This window comes from Globicephala melas, chromosome 4, assembly GCF_963455315.2.
Source record: "Globicephala melas chromosome 4, mGloMel1.2, whole genome shotgun sequence".
Lineage (NCBI taxonomy): Eukaryota > Metazoa > Chordata > Mammalia > Artiodactyla > Delphinidae > Globicephala > Globicephala melas.
Genome location: NC_083317.1, coordinates 97,962,017 through 97,987,514, shown reverse-complemented (window position 1 = coordinate 97,987,514; position 25,498 = coordinate 97,962,017). Strand labels below are relative to the sequence as shown.

General features: G+C 36.6%; 1 protein-coding gene across 1 annotated transcript; it reads left to right on the top strand.

The window, feature by feature from the left end:
- Nucleotides 1-744: 744 nt before the first annotated feature.
- LOC115857261 (uncharacterized) lies at nucleotides 745-25,184 on the top strand. Its single transcript, XM_030864163.2, has 7 exons — nucleotides 745-770; nucleotides 8,340-8,484; nucleotides 11,760-11,853; nucleotides 17,158-17,273; nucleotides 19,700-19,842; nucleotides 23,064-23,261; nucleotides 25,139-25,184. Exons 1-7 carry the CDS (start codon nucleotides 745-747, stop codon nucleotides 25,182-25,184), a joined length of 768 nt encoding a protein of 255 aa, XP_030720023.2.
- Nucleotides 25,185-25,498: the final 314 nt, after the last annotated feature.

Below are 25,498 nucleotides of genomic sequence, written 5' to 3'. Positions count from 1 at the left end.
TTTTATCAGCTCCTGAAGTTAAAAATTCACAGCGCTATCTATACACATAGCAGGCACTCTGAGCAGACTTCTTGGACCAGTAAACAAGTATACAATATAATATAATATTCTCGCCCTTTTCTGTGACAGGTTGTAAAAATTTGCCTTGAAACGAAAACCTGCTATTTCTTTCCTTGTGCCGAACAAGGCAGAACTCTGTACCTTCAATTCAAAGGTGTTTTATTTGAGCAAGGTTCAAGCTGGAATTAGATAGCTTCCCTTTTGCCTCTTCTGCTTGTTCTGAAACTACAGGAGAGAAGCACGAAACCAAATACTGAAGGATACATTGCACTAGTACCACTTCAACTAAACTCAAGCCAGATGCAAACAATTCAAGAAACAATGGAGCTGAAGACAGCATACTTTTCAGGGATGCTAGGGCCATTTGTTCCCTCTGCTATAATTTATGTTCCTATAGTCAAGGTTCAGTTCTACCACAGTTTAGGCAACTCACTGGAAACAATGATCACCGTTAGCTGCTCCAGGAGCACAGGAATTCCTTAGATGAGCACTGAGAGATTGGTAACAATACCTCCTAAAGGGCCAGGTTGCTAGGTAACAGGTTGTTTCCTTGGTCACAGTGAATACATGGAAGACCCCCAAAGGAGGCTGCAGATTCTTGGTGGACGGCTCTCATAGCCCCTCCTGGGAGGAGGATGAAAAATGTCTTCAGAAAAATAGCCTTATGAAGGCCAGAGGAACTTTATGCACCAGCAAGACATGTCTGAAAGGTAAGCAAATGACATGCTAAAAAGTAGCCTCAAGTCATTCCTTAAGAGAAAACAAAAAAACAAACATAGGTAGTATTCCTGTATTAAATTTCATTTAAAAATGTAAAATCATGCAACCTTTGTTACTGATGATGGCTGCTTGGAGAAAGAAGCCACCGTCTCCCCTATAGCAGGCAACAGGCTACAAATGCAATTCAGGTGATCAATACTGTAACAGAGAGAGCTGGACCTCTGTCTAGTAGTGGTACATTTATAGCTACACAGGGCTCTTTAAGAGAACGAGTGTGAATTTCAGGGGGAAAAACAGTTAAGACAGACAAAAGGAAATATCTATTAGTTAATATCCATGAATTATTAGTTAATATTAGTTTGTACCTATTAATTATATTTAAATGAAATTACTAGCACAAAACAGGACTTCTACTAGATCAATAAAGCCACAAATGAGATTAAATAAGAGGACCAAAACCCAATCCTTTTTTCCTCACTCCTAAGTGTTAGAGCTGTTACATAAATATTTCTCAAAGCACGCTGATAATTAGACAATATACAATTAGGGGGGTTGCAAGTTTCTTGAATTTTTTTGGTCCTTCTATTAGTGTTGAAGTTGGCTCTCATCTTTAAAAAAAGTGAGATTTGCACCTTCAATTTTCAGGATGAAATACACTGTGGTTTCATGAGTGTATGAAACGTATTTATAGCTCCCTAAATTTACTGCTTATAGTTAATGTAGGAATGATGCTTAGGAAGAGGTTCAGAAGCTGAAGCAGTTCTATTACAGAAGTTTTGTTTTTGTTAGCAAACTGTGTACATCTCAAGCAGTGTCCAGATGTTTTGTTGATTTTAATGTTAAAAACTGTGTCATAATTAAAATTGGGCATGTGAAACAATAGTTTTTAAATGGGTAGAAGTTCTGTGAACAATTATAAACTTTATTTTTCCTACTTGCTAACACCCTTGAATACACTATACCAAGAGGAAGTTTACTTGTGAGCTCTGTGAAAAAGTGATCTTTATGATCAGTATTATTTTTAAACTAGTAAGTTTTATAAAATTATTTTAGAGACAGTGTAAAAAGTAATGGCCAGGCTACAACTTAAACTTTAACCTTCAACTTTTGAAGGAGGAAGGAAGGAAGGAAGGAAGGAAGGAAAGAAGGAAAGGAAGGGAAAGGAAAGGAAAGGAAAGGGGGAGAGAGGGAAGGAAGGAAGGAAGGAGGGAGGTCGGAAAGAAAAAGAAAAAAAAAAAGAAAAGAAGTTTTCTTAGTGCCAGTATTCGTTCAGTCACGTTTCTGCACATCATGAAATGAGTCTTAGTCATACTACTTTCCTAACAGACTGTCACTTTCATTTGGAATTTTATTATAGCTTTGTTTCTGTTCACAAGATCTACCTAATCACATGTTGTCCTTTAGTGTCTATATTCTTCTCCTTTGTAGTGTTGTATGTGGTTGAATTTTCAAAATTATAACAACATAGGGAGTAGTAAAACATTCTTTTTTTTAATTTTTAATTTAATTTTATTGTTTTTTTATACAGCAGTTCTTATTAGTCATCCATTTTATACACATCAGTGTATACATGTCAATCTCCCAATCTCCCAATTCATCATACCACCACCACCACCACCCCCACAGCTTTCCCCCCTTGGTGTCCGTATGTTTGTTCTCTACATCTGTGTCTCAATTTCTGCCCTGCAAACTGGTTCATCTGTACCACTTTTCTAGGTTCCACATATATGCACTAACGATATTTGTTTTTCTATTTCTGACTTGCTTCACTCTGTATGACAGTCTCTAGATCCATCCACATCTCTACAAATGACACAATTTCGTTCCTTTTTATGGCTGAGTAATATTCCATTGTATATATGTACCACATCTTCTTTATTCATTCATCTGTCGATGGGCATTTAGGTTGCTTCCATGTCCTGGCTATTATAAATAGTGCTGCAATGAACATTGGGGTACATGTGTCTTTTTGAATTATGGTTTTCTCTGGGTATATGCCCAGTAGTGGGATTGCTGGATCATATGGTAATTCAATTTTTAGTTTTTTAAGGAACCTCCATACTGTTCTCCATAGTGGCTTATCAATTTACATTTCCACCAACAGTGCAAGAGGGTTCCCTTTTCTCCACACCCTCTCCAGCATTTGTTGTTTGTAGATTTTCTGATGATGCCCATTCTAACTGTTGTGAGGTGTTGCCACATTGTAGTTTTGATTTGCAGTTCTCTAATAATTAGTGATGTTGAGCAGCTTTTCATGTTCTTCTTGGCCATCTGTATGTCTTCTTTGGAGAAATGTCTATTTTTGGATTGGGCTGTTTGTTTTTTTAATATTGAGCTGCATGAGCTGTTTATATATTTTGGAGATTAATCCTTTGTCCATTGATTCGTTTGCAAATATTTTCTCCTATTTTGAGGGTTGTCTTTTCGTCTTGTTTATGGTTTCCTTTGCTGTGCAAAAGCTTTGAAGTTTCATTAGGTCTCATTTGTTTATTTTTGTTTTTATTTCCATTACTCTAGGAGGTGGATCAAAAAGATCTTGCTGTGATATTTGTCAAAGAGTGTTCTTCCTATGTTTTCCTCTAAGAGTTTTACAGTGTCCGGTCTTACATTTAGGTCTCTAATCCATTTTGAGTTTATTTTTGTGTATGGTGTTAGGGAGTGTTCTAATTTCATTCTTTTACATGTGGCTGTCCAGTTTTCCCAGCACCACTTATTGAAGAGACTGTCTTTTCTCCATTGCATATCCTTGCCTCCTTCGTCATAGATTAGTTGACCATAGGTGCATGGGTTTATCTCTGGGTTTTCTATCTTGTTCCATTGACCTATGTTTCTATAGTAAAACATTCTTAAGTATTGGGAATCTTCTAAATAACAGCTATATGTGTGGTTACAGTAAAGTTCTAAGAATTTCTAAATATAATTTTGTTAATGGAACATAGAGGTATCTCAGTCTATCTTCATTGTTTTTGGTATTTTAATATAACTTCTTATTTCTATATATCAGTGAACCCACTAATAGGTACTGAAGTTTACAAGCTTTCCCTCTAGAGAAGTTTGATACATGTTTGTTCTTTTACTTTTGTTGTACCTTAATGTGGGGACCTATTTGTGTTTATAAGAAGGCACATGGGGTTGGAACAACAGGGAAAAGCAAAATTCATAAGAATACAACGTCGCATAAGATTAAAACCTGACCCATTCAGATAGAAATAGAGAAATGATAATTTTAGTTGTATATTTTTCAAAATTACAGTTAGTTGTGCTATGTTTTTAGAATCAACAATCTAAATAATTTCAGATATATCTGTTACAATCTGGGCCTTGGATACTAAAATTTGAGGGATATCTGTAAAACACACGGTTTTTTAGAACAGTTCACTGCTATATTATTTACTCAATTTATGGGTTTAGTTCTGGGAAATTAATTTAGAGCCATCCCAAATTTGAACATAATAACTTGGTATACCAAATCTGCCATTCCAGAAACTAACACATTATGATACCAAATTACTTCTTGATTTCGTGAAACTTCCTTTCTGAGTACTTTATATTATCTCATCATCATCTCTAGCATGCAGATAGTAAAATGATCACCCGTTTTACAAATGAATACATTTAGATATAGACATAGAGAGGACAGGGATTCTGGATTTTAAAAGATAAGAAGAATGGTGAAAGAAATCAAAGAGGCTGGATTGATATCTCCTTTCACCCAAATTTAATGCTCTAGAGTCCGTGGTAATTTTCCTCTAGCCAGTAACCTACGAAGTGCCTGGGTTTAGCAAGATTCCACTAGATTTGAGAACCTAGCTCAATATTTTGGGAGGAGAAAGAGAGCATTTGAGGATTTGGGGAGTGTCCTTTGCCAACTGAAAAATACGATTGAGCTTTTTCTTCCTTTCGAAATACAAAGCTCTCATGATGCAGCACTGAATGTAAATGGAACATTTAGAAATGGAATCATAGGCAATGCAATTTAGACAATGCTGGGTGTCTGTAAGGTGCCCTCTGGCCTTCTGGTTGGTGTGTGTCCAATATAGCCTCCCTCACCTCAAGAGCTCGGCTTCACCTCAGAAACTAGGCCATCTGCCACTTTCTCCTTCACTCTCCTTACAAAGCTACATAATCACCAACTTGACATTTGAATTAAACAGATAGCACCCTGTTGCAGCCGACAATTTATGAGGCTTATAAATTCCTGTTTGTAAAGGACATTGCAATCTTCCAATGAAAGGGGCTCATGAATTAATAGATTATATTATTATTGTTTCTCATCCTGCAGTCTCAGCTCACCCGATTCCTTCTTGTTGGCCATTCTACACTTTTTAAAACCAAGAATAGATGGCCAATTCAGATAATACCACCTAATTTAAAGACACTATAAGTTACTCCTGACAAATGTACAGTTTTAGCCATGGCACCTCCTCTGTGGCAGCTTTATACTACAGCATTAATAAAATTAATTTCTCTTTCATAAGGATTTAGAGTTGTAATTTATGATAACTGTTTGTTCACTGCAGGCAGAAAGATTAAAAATGAGTAAACCAATATACCAACTAAACTGCAAGTCTAGCTTTATTTTCTTTTGGGGAGGGGCAAGAGGAGAGGGTTTTAAAAACAGCTTGATGTTATCTGGAATGGTGTTCTCATAGGTTCTACTACTAAAGGCTTACCTCAGTAAACAGTCAGTGCTAAGATTTACATGTTCTATTAACTAGTAAATTATTTATCTGTAGTTAAGTGGAGCAATCAGAATAAGAAAGATCAATATTAATGATTTTCCTTACTAAAAACTGCACCCTAATAAACGATACAGATTTACAGTTATTTAAAGAATCACAGTAGCTTATCTGAATCTTATTTGAACCCTGGTAATTAAGAACACTTGGTCATTTACTTGTGTGACTTGGGCAAGTTATGCCACCTCTCTGGGTCTCAATTTCCTCATCTCTAAAATCAAAATAATAATGCTACCCACTTTGTTTGGTGACTGTAATGATTAAATGAGTTAATCGACGTAAAGTTCTTAGTACAATGCCTAGCACATAGCAAGTGCTCAAGAAATGTTAACTGTAAAATTATTATATTAGTAATAGTTGTCATCATGGCAATAATGTTGCAAAACAAAACAGAAAACCTTTTCACTCAGGCAGAGTCCACATCATCTTCTGAATATTAAAGGTAAGGAACCACCAGAGGTGCTAAGTGACCTGAGGTCACAGCAGTAGCTGTTTGTAGATTCCTAAGACTCACAGGTCTTGCAGTTTTGACATCAGTGATGTGTGCATTAAAGCAGATGGAGTAGAAGTTTGAGGGTGATCTACCTTTTCTTTTTTTTAAACTAAAGGATCAGAAATTATATTTCTTTGCTGATATTTCTCCCCAAAAAGCAGACCAAAGAGAACTTCCGTATGGAATTTAAGATAGAAGTAATGGAACAAAGAAGATTTTCAGAATGTCCCAAAGGTTTTACTGCAAGATTCCAGAATACTGCCCTTCACCACTGCCCTCTGGTGTGGCGCCCAGGAAGCGTATATGAATGTGAGAGAAGGAATCCAGCCTTTGGGACCCACAAAAAGATATCACACTGAAAGAGAGTCAGACTAGTCATCTACTGGTTAGAATCTTCTCAGATCATCTGTCCTTAGTTGAAACTCTACACCAAATTCAATTCATTCCATTCTGGCAGGAAAAAAAAAAAAAAAAAGAGAAAAAGAAATAGTGGGGATGTTATTTGCGTATGTACTTGTGTTACTGAAGTTTTAATTACCTTCTATTATTCATAAATGTCTAGTAGTAGTCAGGGTAATGGCGCAAGTACTAAGTTAAACTCTCAAATCTGCTAATGTAAACTAAGATGATGAGATAATTTTCAGTTACCTGTAAACGTGATTTTACCTTGAAGCTGTTGGGCTTGGTCTTGTAGCACTACACAAGAAAAGTGTACTGAAAACCCAATCAGCCGGATCTCTCTCATCAGATATTTTGGTTATGTGAACTTATTTTTCCCCCCTGTTCTCTGCTTTAAGCAAAATAAGACCATTTCTCACACTTACGAGTCAGCCTCTCATCACTCTGTAACCACCACTGAAGTTTAGAATCACAGAACACCAGTCACTGAAGAAAGATTCAGTCATGTTCATTACCCTTATTTTCCTGATTTCATTTTGGCAGAAAATGGCTAGCATAGTTTCATAAAGACAAGTGAACCCAAAAAGTTAGTTCAACTTTTATCCTCTGTTCATCCCCTGAAATACTGTTCCATTTTGCCCCATTTTTTTCTCCCTGATTGTTGGCCAAAACTCTGGTCATAGATAGTAGGATTTACCTGCCTCAGGAATAATAAATTTTGCACAATGTAATGTTGTTCTTCTAATGTTTGTTAATTTGTTGTTATGGTAAGGTATTCCTTGGTAATGTCAAGAAACAGTATCCAAATTATTAAAGAATTGCTCAAGTGTAAAGGAACTGAAAGGCATATATTTTCTGACTTTTTCACGTAATTGAGACAAAGTCTTTGATTTGTTATTTCGTAGCAGATGGAGGAATAATTTTCTCCTTGATAATAGGACACAGTTTTATTTTCTTAATGGCACAGTAGTGCTATTTTTTGAAATGATGTAATGGCTATGCTCTTCTACTATAGCACATCAGTTAATGAATGAAAAATGAAAAACATTTTTACATTGTACTTCATGAAAGCAACTTCAATATACAAGAAGCGTCAGTTTCTTGTAAGTAAAATTGCTGTAGAGCTACATAGTAACTGTGTCATAAATACAGAATGCTGTCTCTTAAGATTCTTGGAGTCTGAAAAATGATCCCCAAAGAGTAAAAAGAGGTCAGAAATAGATACAATTTTTAGTTTTACTTAACATGAAAAAGCATATTTAGATATTTTTTAATTGGCTTAAAATACTATATAGCACCAATGACAGAAAGAGAAACATATAACCATCGCTAAGGAGAAAGGGAAAAGTGCAAGAATAACAGTGAATAATAAATATAGGAGAGCGAAAAAGACATTTTATATCCCAGCGGCATAACAATGGGAATACAGAGAGAACTGGACTGTTGTTAAGTGAAATGTTTGAGTATTATTTCAAAGTGAGTAAAATTGATTAAAGAACTTGAATTTTTAATATGTTTGCCACCAATTTCAGGGAAATTTCAGGGAAAATGGAAGGTCCAGATCAATGGAAAAACCAGTATGGAGTTTAAGGCTTGTTTGTGCCAAATCTGCAATGATAGCTCTACTAGGAATGATATTCCAAAATTGGGGCTGACTTTCTCGTTCATACCCCATAAGCATGTATTCGTGTGTACCATTAGATTTACTTTTCTAAGATCTGCAATCTATGTAGACACCCTTACCTTGGGAGAGAATTTGTCTTAAGTGACTGTTAGCCATAAAAAAATGTGTGTAGGACTATGACAGAATTCCTGGGGTATCCTTTCTCTCTCCTCTAATTGGAAAAGTTGGTGTTTATAATTTGTTTATTGTTGTTTTATACAAAGGTATTTACATTTAAAGACTTTAAGCATTTTCTTTCATTCAGCTCTTCAGGTCAAAACACAAGCAGTCAGGAGATTCACCCATCTAATTCATCCTACACCTCCGACCTGAGTGAGTCACACACTGGCTCGGCTCTCTTGAGGAACAGAACTTTTTATTCACGTTCGGATTCTGGAATATCATCCCTGGTAAATATTTCTGATTAGCCCTTTACCTAATGATAAGTTTAAAAATGTGTTTTACCTTGGATTTCACACTTTTTAATAAGTGTATAATTATAATACACTTTTAATAAGTGTATAAACTTTATACACTTATTAAATAAGTGTATTTTAATAAGTGTATAAACTTTTAATAAGTGTATTAAACCTATCCTTGTAATTGGGGGGAAAATAAAAGGTTGGTACTCTCAGTCCCAACTCAAAGAGGCAAGGGAAAGAATCTGAGGTGGAGGAAGGAAGACCAAAGAGACCAAGATGAGTAGAAAAGATAAATGACCAGAGAAACAAAAATGGCGTCCCTTCCTTTCCCCCACTGAGTTCAAATTCTGTCCCTAGTCTAAGATTTATCTCCTTTCTTTCTGGAATGTCCTTTGGCCAAATTTTCTCCTCGTAAACTCACCACTTCCAAGACTTCTCTCTAACACATCTAAGTGGAATCAATCAGGCCTTTTCTCTTTTCCTTCTTTCAAAATTGTTCCACTCATCCCACTGGATCAAAATGAGTTATTTATATGTCTGCCTCGCAAATTACAGAAAATGAGTTTTTCAAGCACAAATGCCATATTTTATTTAACTTCGTATCCTCAGTGTCTGACAGAGTGCCTGACACATAGCAAGGGTACAATATATATTTGTGAATAAATGAATGGATTGAAATTCAAAATATTCAAAAATATTTATTGAACAAATGGATTAATCAATTGGTCCATCAGAATTAAAAAAGAAAAAAGAACAGGGTAAGACACAATATTCACTATTCCTTTAAGAAGAAACAACAGTCACAGAACTGCAACACACTGACAGCCTTACATAGATATAAACAAAGAAATGCAAAAGCTCATTTTCCTACAATGTCAGAAATCCCAAAATCAACCTCATAACTCCTTTCAAAAACAGACAGAGATTGGTGGTGCAGTGGTTAAGAATCTGCCTGCCAATGCAGGGGACACGGGTTCGAGCTCTGGTCCGGGAAGATTCCACATGCCTTGGAGCAACTAAGCCCGTGCACCACAACTACTGAGCCTGCATGCCACAACTACTGAAGCCCGTGTGCCTAGAGCCCATGCTCCACGACAAGAGAAGCCACCGCAATGAGAAGCCCACGCACGGCAACGAAGAGTAGCCCCGGCTTGCCGCAACTAGAGAAAAGCCCGAGCACAGCAATGAAGACCCAACGCAGCCAAAAATAAATAAATAAAATAAATAAATTTTAAAAATGGAGGAGGCAGCATTTGCAATGAATATTAAAGGATGGATGCAATTTTAAAAATAAAATAAGATGAAAGAGTTTAAAAAAAAGACACGTTTTTGTATAAAATTAGATGTCAATTGAAAAATGGAAACTTTATTCTCAAATACAGCTTTAGCTTAGATCCTTTCTCAGCAAGAGTCTCATGAAATAGCACCAAAAGGTAAATGGGGTGTGGCAACTACAGGAAATTTAACTTCTAAGAAATTTTTATTCTATGATAGGAGCAAGCAAAAAGTTCCAAAAGCACATAACAGGTTGGGAAAGAAGCTTCCATAAACACGTAAACTGAACAACCAAGAATGGGCCAGAGACTACATTTTTCAATAATCTGAAATGTATTTGTGCTTCTTGTTTTTTTATTTTATTTTATTTATTTATTATTATTATTATTATTTTATGCGGTACGCCGGCCTCTCACTGTTGTGGCCTCTCCCGTTGCGGAGCACAGGCTCCGGACGCGCAAGCTCAGCGGCCATGGCTCACGGGCCCAGCTGCTCTGCAGCATGTGGGATCTTCCCGGACCGGGGCACGAACCCGTGTCCCCTGCATTGGCAGGCGGACTCTCAATCACTGCGCCACCAGGGAAGCCCTAATTAACTTTTTAAAGTTGCTCTTAATAAGGGAGAGAGCTTTTGTTATTTTTAAAATGAAGATATTGAAATATTTATGGAACAACTAAGGTCATTCAGTGATGAAGTAATGAAGTAAAAGATCAAAGCTAATTGATTATTAAAAAGCCACCTCTTCCCAATTTATTTTGAGACAGCTTTTCCCAAATTCTGCTTTACAGGATGCACTAGTCCCATGTGCTGCTCTAAGAATAAAAGGTTCCATGGTTTAAAAGTCCAGGGGAACACTTTGTAGTACAGACTCACAATATATGCTAAGATACTAAAGGCTCAGAGAAGTCCTGTAGTAAGAGAAATGCTTAGTTCGGTTTAATCCAGAGCCTCAAAGCTTATTTAATGGTGGAAATGTTTTTCATGTTAGTATCAGTCAAACAAATGTACAGCTCAAGCAAAGCATAAACTATGCAAAATGCTGCTCTGTGAAACGAATGCAGTTGTTCCAAATATTGTAATGACATTTCTTCAAATCAAATATTCCGGTTTCATTTATATATGTGCATAACACTGGCTAACAGAAGAATGAAGCTATGGCGTATGTATTTAACATAATATTCCGTTCTGAGTAATATGCCTTTTTGTTTGTGTTAACCTTGAAACTATCATAAGCTATGTAAAATACAGGAATTTTGATTGATTACAGCCTCAGTAATAGTAAACAACATAAAATTGCCCTAGATGTGATCTTGGCACATATTCTGGTCAGTAATATACTGTCCAGAAAAGGAAGATGACCAGACCTGAAATATCTCATTCAATACTGGCTACACATTTTAAGAGCAATGTCAATAAAATGTAACTCTTCCCAAGGAGAACCACGTTTTCCCTGGATATTTAATAATTTGTAAACCATGATCTGTGAGTAACAACTAAATGACAAAGAAGATGACAACTATTACCAAACACTTAAAATAGTAGTCACATGTGGAGGGGTTCTTCTGTGTAGCCTCAAAAGGCAGAACTTGTACAACTGGACTAACTTAGAGGGATTACTTGGGGTCCATATAATGAAGAGCCATTAACAATTACAACTCTTCTAAAATGGAATAAGATTCTTTATGAGCTATTCAATAAATATTAAAGGACAGTTTATCACAGGTGGTGTAAAATGGGTTCATGAATGGGTAATATATTTATTTCTGCTGTCATTTGTCATCAAACATAAATCAGTTGCAGGTGTTGGAGATGCAAAGTTGAATAATACATAATTTAGATTGGACTAAGATAACGTTTATGAGCACACCATTAGGTAATTGGAGTTCAATTTGGCTGAATGTTTGGGATGGGTTCGCATTACTTGCACCCATAAAAGTAAGTGAACTATATATTGCCAGATGATATTTCTCTTCTCTCTTATTTTAAAGCTTCCATCAGATTCTTTTAAGTACCTTACTTGGCACAAGGTAGAACAAAATGACATCCAAGGAAGTCAACTGCGTTGCCCAAGAGTAAGAGAAGGTAAAGGAACAGAAGTGTGTGGTCTTTGCGTACATGCTCCTAGTGGATGTTTTTTGAGGATCACAAGACATTACTTGGGGATTAAAAACCTGTATTACTTGCAGGTAGAAAAATTTCCCATTTCAAGACCATAGAGTTGTTAATATAGTGAAGCCACCTTTAAAAGTATATTCTTATAGCTGATTATATAAATAATAAATGTTCAGTATTAAATATTGGAAAATAGAGAAAGAAGAACCTGTAATTCAATTATCCAGAAATAGTCACTGTGACTTTTATTTCCAGTTAGTCTTTTTGTGAAAAGCATGTATATATTTCTTTACAAAATTATGTGAACAATTGTTTCTTGAGTTTTTTCACTTTATATTGTGAGCCTTTCTTTCCGCCATGTTATTAAACATTATCCCAAACAAGTTTTTTAAAAGTTGCAGATCTTTCCATCATAAGGATATTATTAACTTTAGTTAACCAATGATCTTTGTTGGAATTTTATGGTCATGAATAACACTGTCACTTCAGTGGATGCCTTTAAGCTGATTAATCCTACATCAGTTTTTTAAAAAGCGTAAAAAATAATCTAAATAAACCAGGTAGTCTCATTAGTATGTTCACTAAGCATTTTAAATTTGGTAAAATAACCAATGTTTTACTATTCCTTTTTCATCCTATCAGATTTTACAAGTGTACTGGTGTGACAGTATGAAGAATTTTTTATCTGCAGCCCCAATATACATAATGTTTGATTTCTATAAGTAGCTTCAATAGATAAGTTGTGTAAGGGCAGAGAGTGTGCGTTTCTCTTGTCTCTTTTGCATCCCTCATAAGCTGATGAAATAATATTAGACATAATTCCTGCTGCAGTGAGTATTTATTCTTCACAAAACATCAAGTATCTTGGCTACCTTGTATCTGTATTTGCAAACTTGCAGATACATTGTCTATCGTACAATTGTAATATTGATTTAAGAAAAGTTGCTTTAGATATACTCATCTGCCCATTTCCCCACTCCATTGCATTACTTTACCCACCAATGTCTTTCTTCTTTCACTCAAACTCAATTGACAAAGAGTGATTAAAATAATATCATTTTCTTTCTTATGTTTTAACTCTGCCATATCTATTTGCAGCTAAGCACTGGCTTATATAAGAAAACATTATATTATAAAGATTTATATTATATTAATTTATTTTATAATAATAAAATATTATTAGATAGTACTATTAGAGGTAAATTAGAACTTCCCTTTGGAGAACTTAGAATATTTTTCAAAGAGCAAGAAATTATGGGGAATTAGTGACACGTACACACTTCTATTTTTAAAATAGATAACAGGAGCCTACTGTAAAAAATTTTTTTTAAATGAATAAATAAATAAGTAATAAAAAAGAAATTATGGGGAATTAGGAAGGAAGGAGACCAGAGGCCGTGGAGGCCATGTGTGTCACAGGCATAGAGTTCATCAGCAAAAGAAAGAGAAAGGGTTACATCAGGGGCTAACGAAGGCAGGGTTTAACTGGCTCTTAAACTTCAGTGTACGGACAAATTACCTAGAAGTGTGTGGTAAACACAGATTCCCAGGCAGCATGCCCAAATAATCTGATATAGTTAGTCTGGAGTGGGGCCCTGGAATCTGCATTTGTTAAAATTATCACAGGCAATTCTGTTGCAGATGATCTGAGGGCCATGCTATAGGAAACACTGGTTTAGGGGGCTTGGGGAGAGGCAGGAAAGGAAGAAATTTGAATAGGAAGTGAAAACTTGAGAAAGTAAGGGTGTTGGCATTTATGTGCACGTGCATGTGTGTGTGTGTGTGTGTGTAAGTGTGTGTGAGGGGAGTGGTTGATAATTGTGCAAGCACAACGAGGCTTTGGAGCACAGGTGAAGAGCTGAGGTTTAGAGAGAACTGTAGAACTGAAGAAACTGGAAGAGATGACAGAAGAATAAAATCTAGGTGTAAACTGAAAATGAGCATGTGTAAAGAGTACTGTGGTCTCCCTCCTTCCCTGATTTAAGCAGCCAAGTCATGCCCTGAGGTCGTCACTCAGCAAACCGAGCCTTCCTGATGACCATGCTGGCCATTTATGCAGAGGCTATCATTGCTCTGCAGAGATAAGGCATATTTTCCTTCTACAAATCATTAACAACACCCATTCTCTTGCAAGTGGTAAAAAGAATGGAGCATGATCTAGGGGATGGGAAACAGTGGAAAATCCCATCACCTCAAACCGTGAAGAAAATAGATGTCCTTTGTTTGTTGCCCTAAATTTTGTTGAAGTGTTTGGTTTTTTTCCTTTGTTTTCGGGGTTTTTTTTTTTTGTGAGATGGAGAACAAGTGCATTTCAGAAGCATTCTGATAAGAATGACTCTCTTTCTAGATTAGATCCTGAAACACCCATAAGACTACTTCAGTTGATCTCAGTTGCTCAAACTGTACATCCAGGAAGAGTCCCTAAGAAAAGAAAGGTTAGCTGGTGTGTGATAAACAGCAATTTCCCAAGGCTTTGATTGCCAGATAGAGACGGACTTAACTCCTCCCAGTTAAACGAAGCAAAAGAGCAAACTGTTGGCAGAATTCTTTTAGAGAATAGATTCTTTCTGTTTGAAAATCTCCCAGCAAGTTAATTCAGTCACTGCTGTTAGGAGTTACTAATCCAGGGAGGGGACAAAGAACAAGCTCAGAGATGGCAGGTGAAAGCCAACATCCCTGGGCTGCCAGATATTCCAGACTTCAGTTCTCAGCTGCTAAGATATATCTTCAATTATCAACCAGGTCTGACTTTAAAAAAAAGAATCCAATTTAATAGAACTCCTCACAGTGGAAGAGACCTTCGGCTTCCTACTTCAAAGAAATCTTTGAAAGCTGCTTTAGAAAGAAATAATTGAAAGGACAGAAGATCGATAGAACTCAAATAAACAATACAGGGCAGAGTTTAGTAACTCTGGGGCATCTATTGCACAAAGAAAGCCACCAAATTTGGGGGGGTATTAAAGACAATAAATCCTGAGGTCTCCCCAGTCAATTAGGTGATGGTTCCAGTTTTTCCAGTCCTACAACTTTTAACTCCAATCATCCTAATCAATGAACAAGATCACTTCCTAGCACAAGGATATTTTATTTGTAAAGTGATTGGGACACTACCACCTTCAGGGGTAAGTGGTTCCCTGGGTGGCAACATTAGAGTTTGTTATGAGAGAAATGTCTAAAAGGACAGGTTAGATTCTGGCTTCCACCTGTGCCTGATGAAAAAACTGATGTTTTTGTCAATAATGGAATATTGGACTGTTGCTCTTATCGCCTTCCATAAATCCTTCACAAACGGACTCATTATCTCCCATCACAGTCCAGATGAACTTGCCACAAAAGCAAAGTTTGTTCCTGATACCTTCAATATCTTTTCTATGCTCTTTTCACCTTTGAAATTAGGGGAATCATGAATTCCAGAAAAATGAAGTTGGGGGGAAAGGGGTACAAATGGTGCCAGGTCTGACTCAAGAAATACAATATATTAGAGTTGGAAGGCAATTGAAATCATTTAGTTTAGGATTGCTGTCAGGGGCCTTGGTTGGCATCAGAGCTGAATGAAGTTTGCCTGGGGTAGCATGATAAGAGTGTAGGGGTCTATGGCAATAAGAAGCCTATGTTGGTGTAAAAGTATTAGAAATCAGTATTTTTTATAAAACGTTATCAACTTCAAACATAATTTCTCACCAAATTCAGCCCTTGATGGGCCCTTGATGCTAGTCTTCCCCATATTTTTGCAAACTTGGAAAACCGAGGCTCAGAAAATTAAAATTAATCATCTGGAGTCACACAAGTACCTGCTACTTAACTCCAGACTGGAAACAAGATATCCTTTCCCTAACCCTGGAAGTTATGTGCAAACCCGATTTGGAACACAATGCGGTTGGAAAATAGTAGGAAATGAGTTTGGAAATGGAGATTGGGATAAGATAGTAGAAAACCTTGCCTGATGAACTAGGCTTTTTCATTTTTATTTGGTAAGCAATAAGAAACCTGAAATGTTTTGAATATGTCAGTCCTGTGGTAAAAGCTGTGTTTTATGAGAGCTGGGTGGCAATTTGTGTCATTTATGTTGAAGGAGAGAAGACTGCAAACCAGGAGATCCAAGAGAAAGTAGTTACGGTTCAGGTAGAAGATATGAGGGTCTGGACATTGAAAGGGAAGGGATAGGTTCTCAAGGGGAAAACTGGTAGGACTAGGTGGCTAATTGCATTGAGAGACAAAAGAGAAAGAAAGTCAGGAGTGACTTCATAATCCCTAAAGAGAAAATTATATGAAAATTAAAACCATTATACTGATGATTCTTCTCACTTGCCTGGGCTAGAAGTAATTTATGTAAGATTAAAAGTTAACTCTACATGTTGACTTTTCCGAACAGTTAATAGAGGTCATTCCTCCCCTTTAATCACTCTAGAAAATCATCAAATTATCTCTGAACCTCAAAATATTTGCCCAGAATTAAAGAGTCTAATAAAGAATACAGATATTATATATTTTAGCTAGGACATTTTTCCTAGCAATGTGCTAAATTGCATTTAAAAAGAAATCTATAGGTGAGAATTTAAGCTAAAGCTGACATTTGATCCTCTGTGGAAACCTAGACCATAGATAGCAAACTTGTGAACAATTTAAATTAAAATAATCTGCAACCCTATTTTTTTTTCTGATAACTGTATTCACTCTACTGTAAACTTAAAAAAAGTAAAACAGATGGAAAAGAATAAACTTGCTGATTTGTTTGCTATTTCCTCTCTCTTGTATAACTCATCCTGTGATGGGAGGGCCTAGGAAGTCAGCCCATCAGAAATGCCACAAGGCTTCCTGCGGCAGGAAGAGAAACAAAGGAACTGGGTGGCTTAAATATTTAACAATCATCCCGTGATTAATTTACTCTTGTCATACCTGCACATCTGATTTAGTGTTCTCAAATCAGAGGTTTCACTTTGTTTTGTTTGGAAGACATGAGAGGAAAGTTATTCAGCAAATTTCAGGAAAAATGATTTTCAACAATTAGAAAGTGTACAAAGTGGTCAAGTCCTGGCATCTTTTCTGTCCCCATCTCTTCCCCAACCCAGTTAAGGCAGGCAAGCAAGAGTGTGTTAAGTAGCATAAATACATTTTGTTACTGCTCACACTATGTGGGCCTAAGAGTCTAATCCTGTCTCCCTCAATCCAAATATCTAGTGGAAGTTTAAAACAACCGGCCAAGCATCCAGTGAGGCTGTCAATCCTGTCTTCCTAAACCTACTTCCAAGATCTCACCTTGTGATTTCTGCTCAGGACCCTCTGCGGAAGAGTTGTTCTTCAGACAGGAGTGTACCTTGCCTCCACGGAAAAGAGTCCTTGAAAAAAACAAATGGGAAACATGGCTGCAAGAAAACTGGGAGGACTGCAAGGTGAGAACATAAAAACAGAAGAAGAAAAAAAAAGCCTATTTCCCTCATTGATTAAATTACGACATTTTTTTTTTTAAGGGTATTTGCCAGCATAAACACCGAAACTTTAAGCACATCTTTAGAACTTTCTCTGAAAATAGTGGTGTTTGGGCTCTCCATCTCTTTTTCCATCCCTTCTCTTCATCAAGACTTGCTACTTATTTTCTAATCTTTATTTTATCTTGATATTGCTGAACTTTGGAAAAAGTTTAAAAGAATTGAGAATGAAATTGGGTTTTTTTGATAATAAAAAAGTCAAATATTGAACAATAATCCTTATGAGAGAATTTATGATGCAATCTTGAATCCTTTGAACAATGCAGTAAGCCAAAATTTTTGAAGATTCAGGGCAGCCAGTTGGGTCTGAACAGAGCTATCCTGGAACAAATCAAACTTTCACCAGTGAAGGATATGAGCTGTGGTTTCTTGGTGCTGAAAATGACTCCGCTGGCTGAGCCACTGGCATTGAAACAGTCCCTGTAGTTAGCCCGACCACTACCAATCTATGGGGCTGCCATCACTCAAGCTTCTAATTCCAATTGGAGCAAGTCATGTTTAAGCAGAGGACTGAAGATTTAACTGGGAAGACTAAGCCATTGGTAGCAATAAAAGAATAAATCAACTTCTTTATAGCAGAGTAAATGTCAATATTTTTTCTTCGAAGTGATCAAATTGTACGTGAGGATTTTAGGAAATCTTCCCCAAATGAGACTTACTGGGATCTCCTGTTGCCTTTTTTGTTTTACAGATTGATCTTGTATGTTGTAGGATTATAGAATTAGGGCGTGGGAAGGAGCTTCAGGGAGGGTCTGGTCCCAACTCCTTCCTTTCAAAAAGGAAAGTTTAGAAAGAGAAATGATTTGCCCAAGGTCACACAGCTAATTAGCAGAAGACAGGAAAATAGAATATTGTTTCCCAGTACAGTGTTTTCTTTCTAAAATTAATTTTAATTATTCTTATATAATGGATGGATACATTCTACTCTTTAAAAATTTAAACAATGCTCCTATTTATTTATTTGAAAAATTTAACCAATACACTTAAAACTTTGACCTCCACTCCCAGGATTCTTTTTAGAGGTAATCATTCCAGTGTATACCTGCATTCGTTCTTTATAGCTGTCATTTAAACCATGGATATATTGTAAAGGCCAATGGAACCTTCCTAATAAACTATCATAGAAAGTTTAACTGGCCTTTAGATAACTATACTGTCAGAGAATGGCTAAATAAACTTTAAACTATCACAGAAAACCTTACTGGGAAATAGTGGTCAAAAAATTCTATTTGAGAAGGTGATATTTAATGTAGAAATGATAAATATAATATCTTAATATTTCTTTGGTTTTATTTTAAATTAAGACCTTTTATATTTTGGGAAAATAAAATTTAAAGTAACAAATTTTATAATGTTTAATGTCTAAAAATATCAAGACCATATCTTTTTAGATAGATATTGATATTTCCCTAAAATAGTAAATTATTTTGCTTCAATTTTTTTTAAAAATGTCATTTTATGCAATAATTTCTATTCACAGAAATTGATGGTAAAACTTTGGAAACAAAAAGTTAAGTTGACTTTTAGCAATAGAGTTTACAAGAGCAATGCTACCACTGAGAGTGGTTTTAATTTCCTTGGGATCAAAGTTGGGGCTTCCCTGGTGGCGCAGCAGTTGAGAGTCTGCCTGCTGATGTGGGGGGCGCGGGTTCGTGCCCCAGTCCGGGAGGATCCCGCATGCCGCGGAGCGGCTGGGCCTGTGAGCCGTGGCCGCGGAGCCTGCGCGTCTGGAGCCTGTGCTCCGCGGCGGGAGAGGCCACAGCGGTGAGAGGCTCGTGTAAAATGAGATCAAAGTTGACTGATGTTAAAAGTAAAAATAAAATACCCACTATCTCTGAAATATGCCAAGTCATCCTTATGTATGTATCCCAGGTTATTTTTAAATAAAATCATGTTTTCCATCTTTTGAATGATGGTATCTTACTCTGAAATGTATATAAATGTGATTTCTGAGTATTTCCAAGGAGGCTAAAGATAACTAATCATTTAAAGCCAAACAGAACTTTACCTCCTCTACTTTTTACCCCTAGAAGTTTTACCCCTAGAAGTTTCAGAATCTGTTTGAGGGTCTTTCCCTCTCTCCCTGATACACCCGCCCCCACCAACCTTGTGTGTAATCGTAATCAGGATCCAGTCAGGATCTTCACCTTCCCTCCCTACCTTGAGAAGCTCTGCAATAATTTTGTGTTTGGATGTGTGAATATTTTAGAAGACCAAAAAACAAAATAGTAAAAACTGCTGGTTTAAATATACAACACATATTAATTTAATAACTATTTTTAAAAGTTGATAAAGCACTTGCTTTTTCTTTTTATTTGTTTTTCCTTCAGAATTTGAACCTTTCATTTCAGGATTTGGGGGACCCTTATCAAGTTGCAAATTTTAACAGGATTCTTAGAAGACTAATTCGAGTTGAAACCCTCTGGTTAGTGGATAATTCACTGGTGGATTTAAGTGCCGCAAGATTGCCAAGGTATCTGCTCCCCAGCATGTCCAATTACTAAGTTAAAGTGAAGTCTTTGCTCTATGGGTACGTGACCATTGTCTGTTCATACTGTGGCTCCTCTCATGTGGTCAGGTCTTAGTGAGAGTGCTAAGCGATGCCTGGGCAAGGCAAAAAGGGAAATTTATAAATCAAAATGTCATACTTTAGAGGGAAAAATCTATTCTTTTTCAAATTAATACTGTTATTATCAATTATTAAGGGAGTAATTTGTAATCATAGAACATATTGGCAGAAAAGCCTGCTGTGTTCCTTGCATTGTCAACTGGAAATACAATTACATTATATATACATTATCATTCTAAGTTAGTGATTTTTTGTCATATTGTCTGAACACTTGTGGGGAAAGACTCTACAGGTAGTTGACAAGAGTCAACTTGTCACTTCACATTGGCTTCAGGGTCACATTCTAATGGAGGGGTAGGGGTTGCCAATCAGAACAGTGACAAAAACAAACTAAAAATTTTTAAATTTATACGGCCTCCTTGATATTCCAAGGACCCTAAGCTACTGAAGTTAAAGATAATCTGTCTCTTTGCTCAGGATTGCTTGAGAACTCTTTGGAGAGCTGCCCTTTGCTTCACCAGGCAGATGGGTAGCTGGAGTGAGCTCTGGTAGCCATCAGAGGGGCAGACAGAGGTTCTCAGAAGAGAATTAGGAGATGAAGGAAATCAAGCAGCCACAAGAAGGAAGGGTAAATCTCAGAGCAGGTTAAGATACATCTCTGAGCTGGGCTGAGGTAGGGCAACAAAAAGAGATCATCAGGGGTGGGATAGGGAGGGTGGGAGGGAGACGCAAGAGGGAGGGGATATGGGGATATACGTATACATATAGCTGATTCACTTTGTTATACTGCAGAAACTAACACAGCAATGTAAAGCAATTATACTCCAATAAAGATGTTTAAAAAAAAAACAAACAGATCATCATAGTTGCACAGGAGAGGGAAACAGTCAGGCAGACAGAGGAAGTGTCAGAATATGCAATGGTTCCTGGGTATCTTCGGTCATATTCAAAGCCCCTTCCCAACTTTAGACAGACTTGGATAGCATTTGATTTTACTTATGTTCTTTTCAAATGACAAATTTAAAAATACCTAAATAAAAAATTTCAGAGGAATCTTAATATCACTTCCACCTTAACTTATTCAGTTACTTGATGTTAATTTGTTCAGTTTTTTTTTTTCCCCAGACTCTCTTCTAGGGATAAAATAGTGATGCATTAGTTATATTTTTCTAATACACATTTAAATAAACAACGACGAATTTTAACAGTAACATAGCCTACTTTGGAAACACTGAACTAGAAGACCATTAATTTGGAGTATGTGAACTTGACTTGATCCAGATCAGTAAACTTCCAAATCTTTGCTATCATATAAAAAAGAAGAGAGAGAGAAACTCCAGTGACTGAAGAAAAGACTTGACCGAGTTTTAGTATTCTCTAGATGTATTCTTTTGGCCTTTCTTTCTTTGGAAATAGGATATGTCATATAAAATTATATAATTGCAATTCAAACTTTACAACTGTCAAATCAGTGTATCAAGAGAAAAGAAAATTGATGCATGTATATTCATAGCCTCCTTCCCTTCTGCCCCAGGTGAAAAAACCACACTTGGTTTGCCACTCGTCTCCCCTAACATTATCCGACTAAGGATCTATGGTAGGGTGAATCTGAGAGGCTGAGAAAGTGGCAGGGTATACACTGAAAATGAGAGAATGACTAGCAGATGAGAAAACAACAGATTTCAAGGAGGACAGAGAGACAGGATCTGCTTGGGCTGGGTTTTCAATTAGAAATTGCAATAGTACTAACGTGCATCTAAAGATTATGTATAGGGACTTCCCTGGTGGCACAGTGGTTAAGAATCTGCCTGCCGATGCAGGGGACATGGGTTTGAGCCCTGGTCCAGGAAGATCCCACATATCGTGGAGCAACTAAGCCTGTGTGCCAAAAATACTGAGCCTGCGCTCTAGTACCCGTGAGCAACAACTACTGAGCCTGCATGCCACAACTACTGAAGGCTGCATGCCTAGAGCCCGTGCTCCACAACAAAAGAAGCCACCGCAATGAGAAGCCCGCGCACTGCAATGAAGAGTAGCCCCCGCTCGCCGCAACTAGAAAAAGCCCGCACGCAGCAACGAAGACACAACGCAACCAAAAATAAAAATAAATAAAAAATAAATTTATTAAAAAAATAAATAAAGATTATGTATAACCTAGGAAAGAGTGGAAACCTAAAGTTATCAAAGATATGACTAAAAGACTGTAAAATATCCATATGGAGAGGGAATGTTAGAAAACAAGAAAATGACAATAATGGATGTGAAAAATTACAATGAAATCTGGGTGGGTTCAAACTGAATTTGTGTTTTTCATGCTGCTTTGTGGCTGTCCTTTCTCTGTTTAGCACCATATTTACCATTAGCAATAATTATTTACTAAATGTCTTTGTGGGGTATGAGGTTCATAAATAAGTACGCTGTCTCAGGGTATTAAACCTCAGCTTATAAAGGAATTTTTCCTTTAGGTAAGGTGTCAGTGATAGATTTGGAATTATTGTCTCTACTTGCATGGTTTTATACAATTACAGTTTTAAGGCAAAAATATGAAGAAGCATTATCTGTCAGGAAAATGTATTCAACCTAAATGCCTAACGCACATTTCTTTTCCTAAGGATAGCTTTTAGTTTTCTTTGGTATAAAAAGGCCTTTTTTTTCTGATTTAAAATGCTATTTCTCAATATAGAATTTAACTACAGAAAAGTAGAAAGAAAGGAAAATAATTAGAATCTCACTATTTAGGGGCAATACTCTTCAGAAGTTATTAAGTTTCTTTGGGTGAACTTTTATATTGCTGAGATTACATGCAGCTCTTCACTCTTTCATTCAGGACTTATTGAGAATCCACCATGGACCAAATACAATGCCAGGTACTGAGTGTATACATTGGGAAAAGAAACAGATTCCTGCCCTACACAAGCTTACAGTCTTATATATCTTGCTTATTTTCTCTTAATATTTTAATATACATATTTCTCTTTTCTTCCCAACCACATTTGTAGAAAATATCACTGTCACACCTTTGAGGGGCTATGGTCTAGGTGAGGCATGCTGGTGTTTTGCAAGATTTAGTGGTTTACCATCCTCTTTAGGAGACAAATGACAAGATGTTTATATTTTATATCCAGCTGCAGAGTTTTAAATATGAACAAAAACCATCTCACATCTTTCAAACAATTGCCAAAGATACCTCAGATACAGCATTTATCCTTGGCTGAAAACCATATTGAGACTCTGGCTGGGCTCTCCAGTTTGCGGTGCACGCCATTGGAATCCCTTACGCTCAAGAGGAACCCTTGTGAGTTTCACCAAAACTACCGGAAACGGTGAGGCCCCAAACGCCTTGTCACCTTTTGTACTTCATTGAATATTATACTTTTAACAGTTGTTCCCCTCGTGATTAAATCTGCTCAGCAAGTATTTATCTTATTTACTATGTGTTGAACTTTTCATGCTTCTAATCTCACCTAAAGAACTTTGAACTGATTTGTGTGTGTGAGTTTAATCTTTAATACACTCTTCTCTCAGTTAATTTATGACTGCTGTACAAACTTTAGGCTCCTCCTGTAATGTGACTTTACATACATTAAGATGTTTCATTTTAGACTTTCAAATCCTATGCATTTTCTCTCATAATGTTTAATAGATACTGTATCTTTTTAAAAATTTCTAAATATAGGTTCCTATCAAGGTCCATATGACCATCTTATAAATTGTTTATTCTCTGGCTTTGTTTTCATCCCTTTGGGCCACAAGGGCACCATTAATTAAGTGAATACAAAAAAGTAACTGATTTGATCTACTCTAGTGGTGGAAAGAGCTGGAAAACCTGCCAAGAATAAACCATTTTTATTTCTTTGTCAGTACTGGGAACATTCTTAATGATAATAATGGAATCTAAACAACCTTGGAGTGTGCACCAAGTAATATGGTAATATGGTAATATTTATCTCCAGCTAATTCCCAGCACCACTATTAGTGTACTTACAGGAATTAAAAGGGTGAAAACAAGCCACTGAATTCTAGAACCTATATTTGCCCCCAGATGACCACAAGTCATCTCATCTCTCAGTGTGAATCCATCATACAGAGCCTTAGATCATCTCTAGACTCCATTTCCAGTCTATGATTATAGTGCTTCCTCCACATCCAATTTCAACAAAAGACAGTTCTCATTACCTTCCTTTCTCACACTGCCATTTTCCCAAGACAGCAACTGTATTCCAGAGGCCTGTATAATATTAGACTCTTCAACCCGTGATGAACAATGAAAATTGTCAAAGTAAAAATTCTAATCTCTGTTGGTACTACATAAATCTCATTACTGCCGTTGTCTTCCCTCTGATGTAGTCTGAAAGCAAAATTTCATATTCTGTGACAATAAATTCTCAAATTGCTTTTACATAAGTGAAAACTAGCAGCACAGTTGCCTTAATATTGAACTAATATTTAACCATAATAATGTTTTGAAGTCTAAAATTCTATTTCCTACAGTCAGAGGAGATTTAGCTGGACTTTTCAACATTATTCATAAAAAAGCACACTTCTAGTCATAGAGATAATTGATTAGTATTATATTTCAGTTTGGTTAATTTATATGTGGGATTTTAGAAAACACCTTGGTCCCAACTCAGTCACTTGCCTCCCTTCAAAGAATTCCTTGTAACAGTAGTGTTAGATTAATTATCTGAAATCTGATATGCCCTGAGGTCTCACTATAAATCTGTCTTCAGAATTCATGATGTGGTATAGAATTATGTGAGAATGAGCGATATAATGAGGTTTTCCATTTTCCTAGTATTCACTCTATTGGATTGAGTCCAAAGTGGATATATACTGACACTCACGCTATAAAAAGCCAGGTTGTATTGACTGAGGTAGTGCAGGGTTGCTTTAAACAGAAAGACGTGGTCATTTTAAAGTATGAGGGAAGGTTTTAAGTATCCACTCCTGCTAAGGAACTAAGCTGAAGTCTCAAGTTCATCCAAATTTGGGTTTAGTTATCTAGCCAAAATTCCACAAGAGGATTATAACAGCATTCATTTTGTCACTGTCATTCATTTTGTCATTTTGTCTCTGTCGAGGATTTAGGCCAAACTTTCAATGGCCCTTTACATCACGATCAGAATTATTTAAGTATAAGCTTTTCTTGATCACTGACACCTAGAATTGTGACTGTCTTTCCCTTCCTCCTTTGTTTCAGATCTTCCAATAAGAAGACAGCACAGTTCAAAAGAGAAGGGACTTAACGATAGAGCTAATAGTATAAGTCCCAGTAGGTAGAGGGCAGTCCAATTTCTGGGACACCCACAGGCAAACTCTTCTACCATTCTTCAGAAGTCAGTGTTATCTTAGTTCACCATAGTTTGACTTTTTAAAAAGAAAGTGACTAGGAGTTCCTGCCAGCTAAGTCTGAACGTGGGAGCCAGAAGACTTAGCTTTTAATCTTTGCTCAGTCACCTACAGGCTTTATGATCTTGGATAAGTTATTTAAAATGGGGGATAAAAACTAACTTGACAGAGTTGTTGTGAGGATGAGATAATGTGCAGAAAGCATTTAGAG

Coding starts and splice junctions, on each gene's coding strand:
- LOC115857261 (XM_030864163.2), top strand. CDS start 745: ATGCACCAGCAAGACATGTCTGAAAG. Junction 11,854..17,157: donor TTGCCCAAGAGTAAGAGAAG/GTAAAGGAACAG, acceptor ATTTCTGCTCAG/GACCCTCTGCGGAAGAGTTG. Junction 19,843..23,063: donor AGTGCCGCAAGATTGCCAAG/GTATCTGCTCCC, acceptor TTTTATATCCAG/CTGCAGAGTTTTAAATATGA.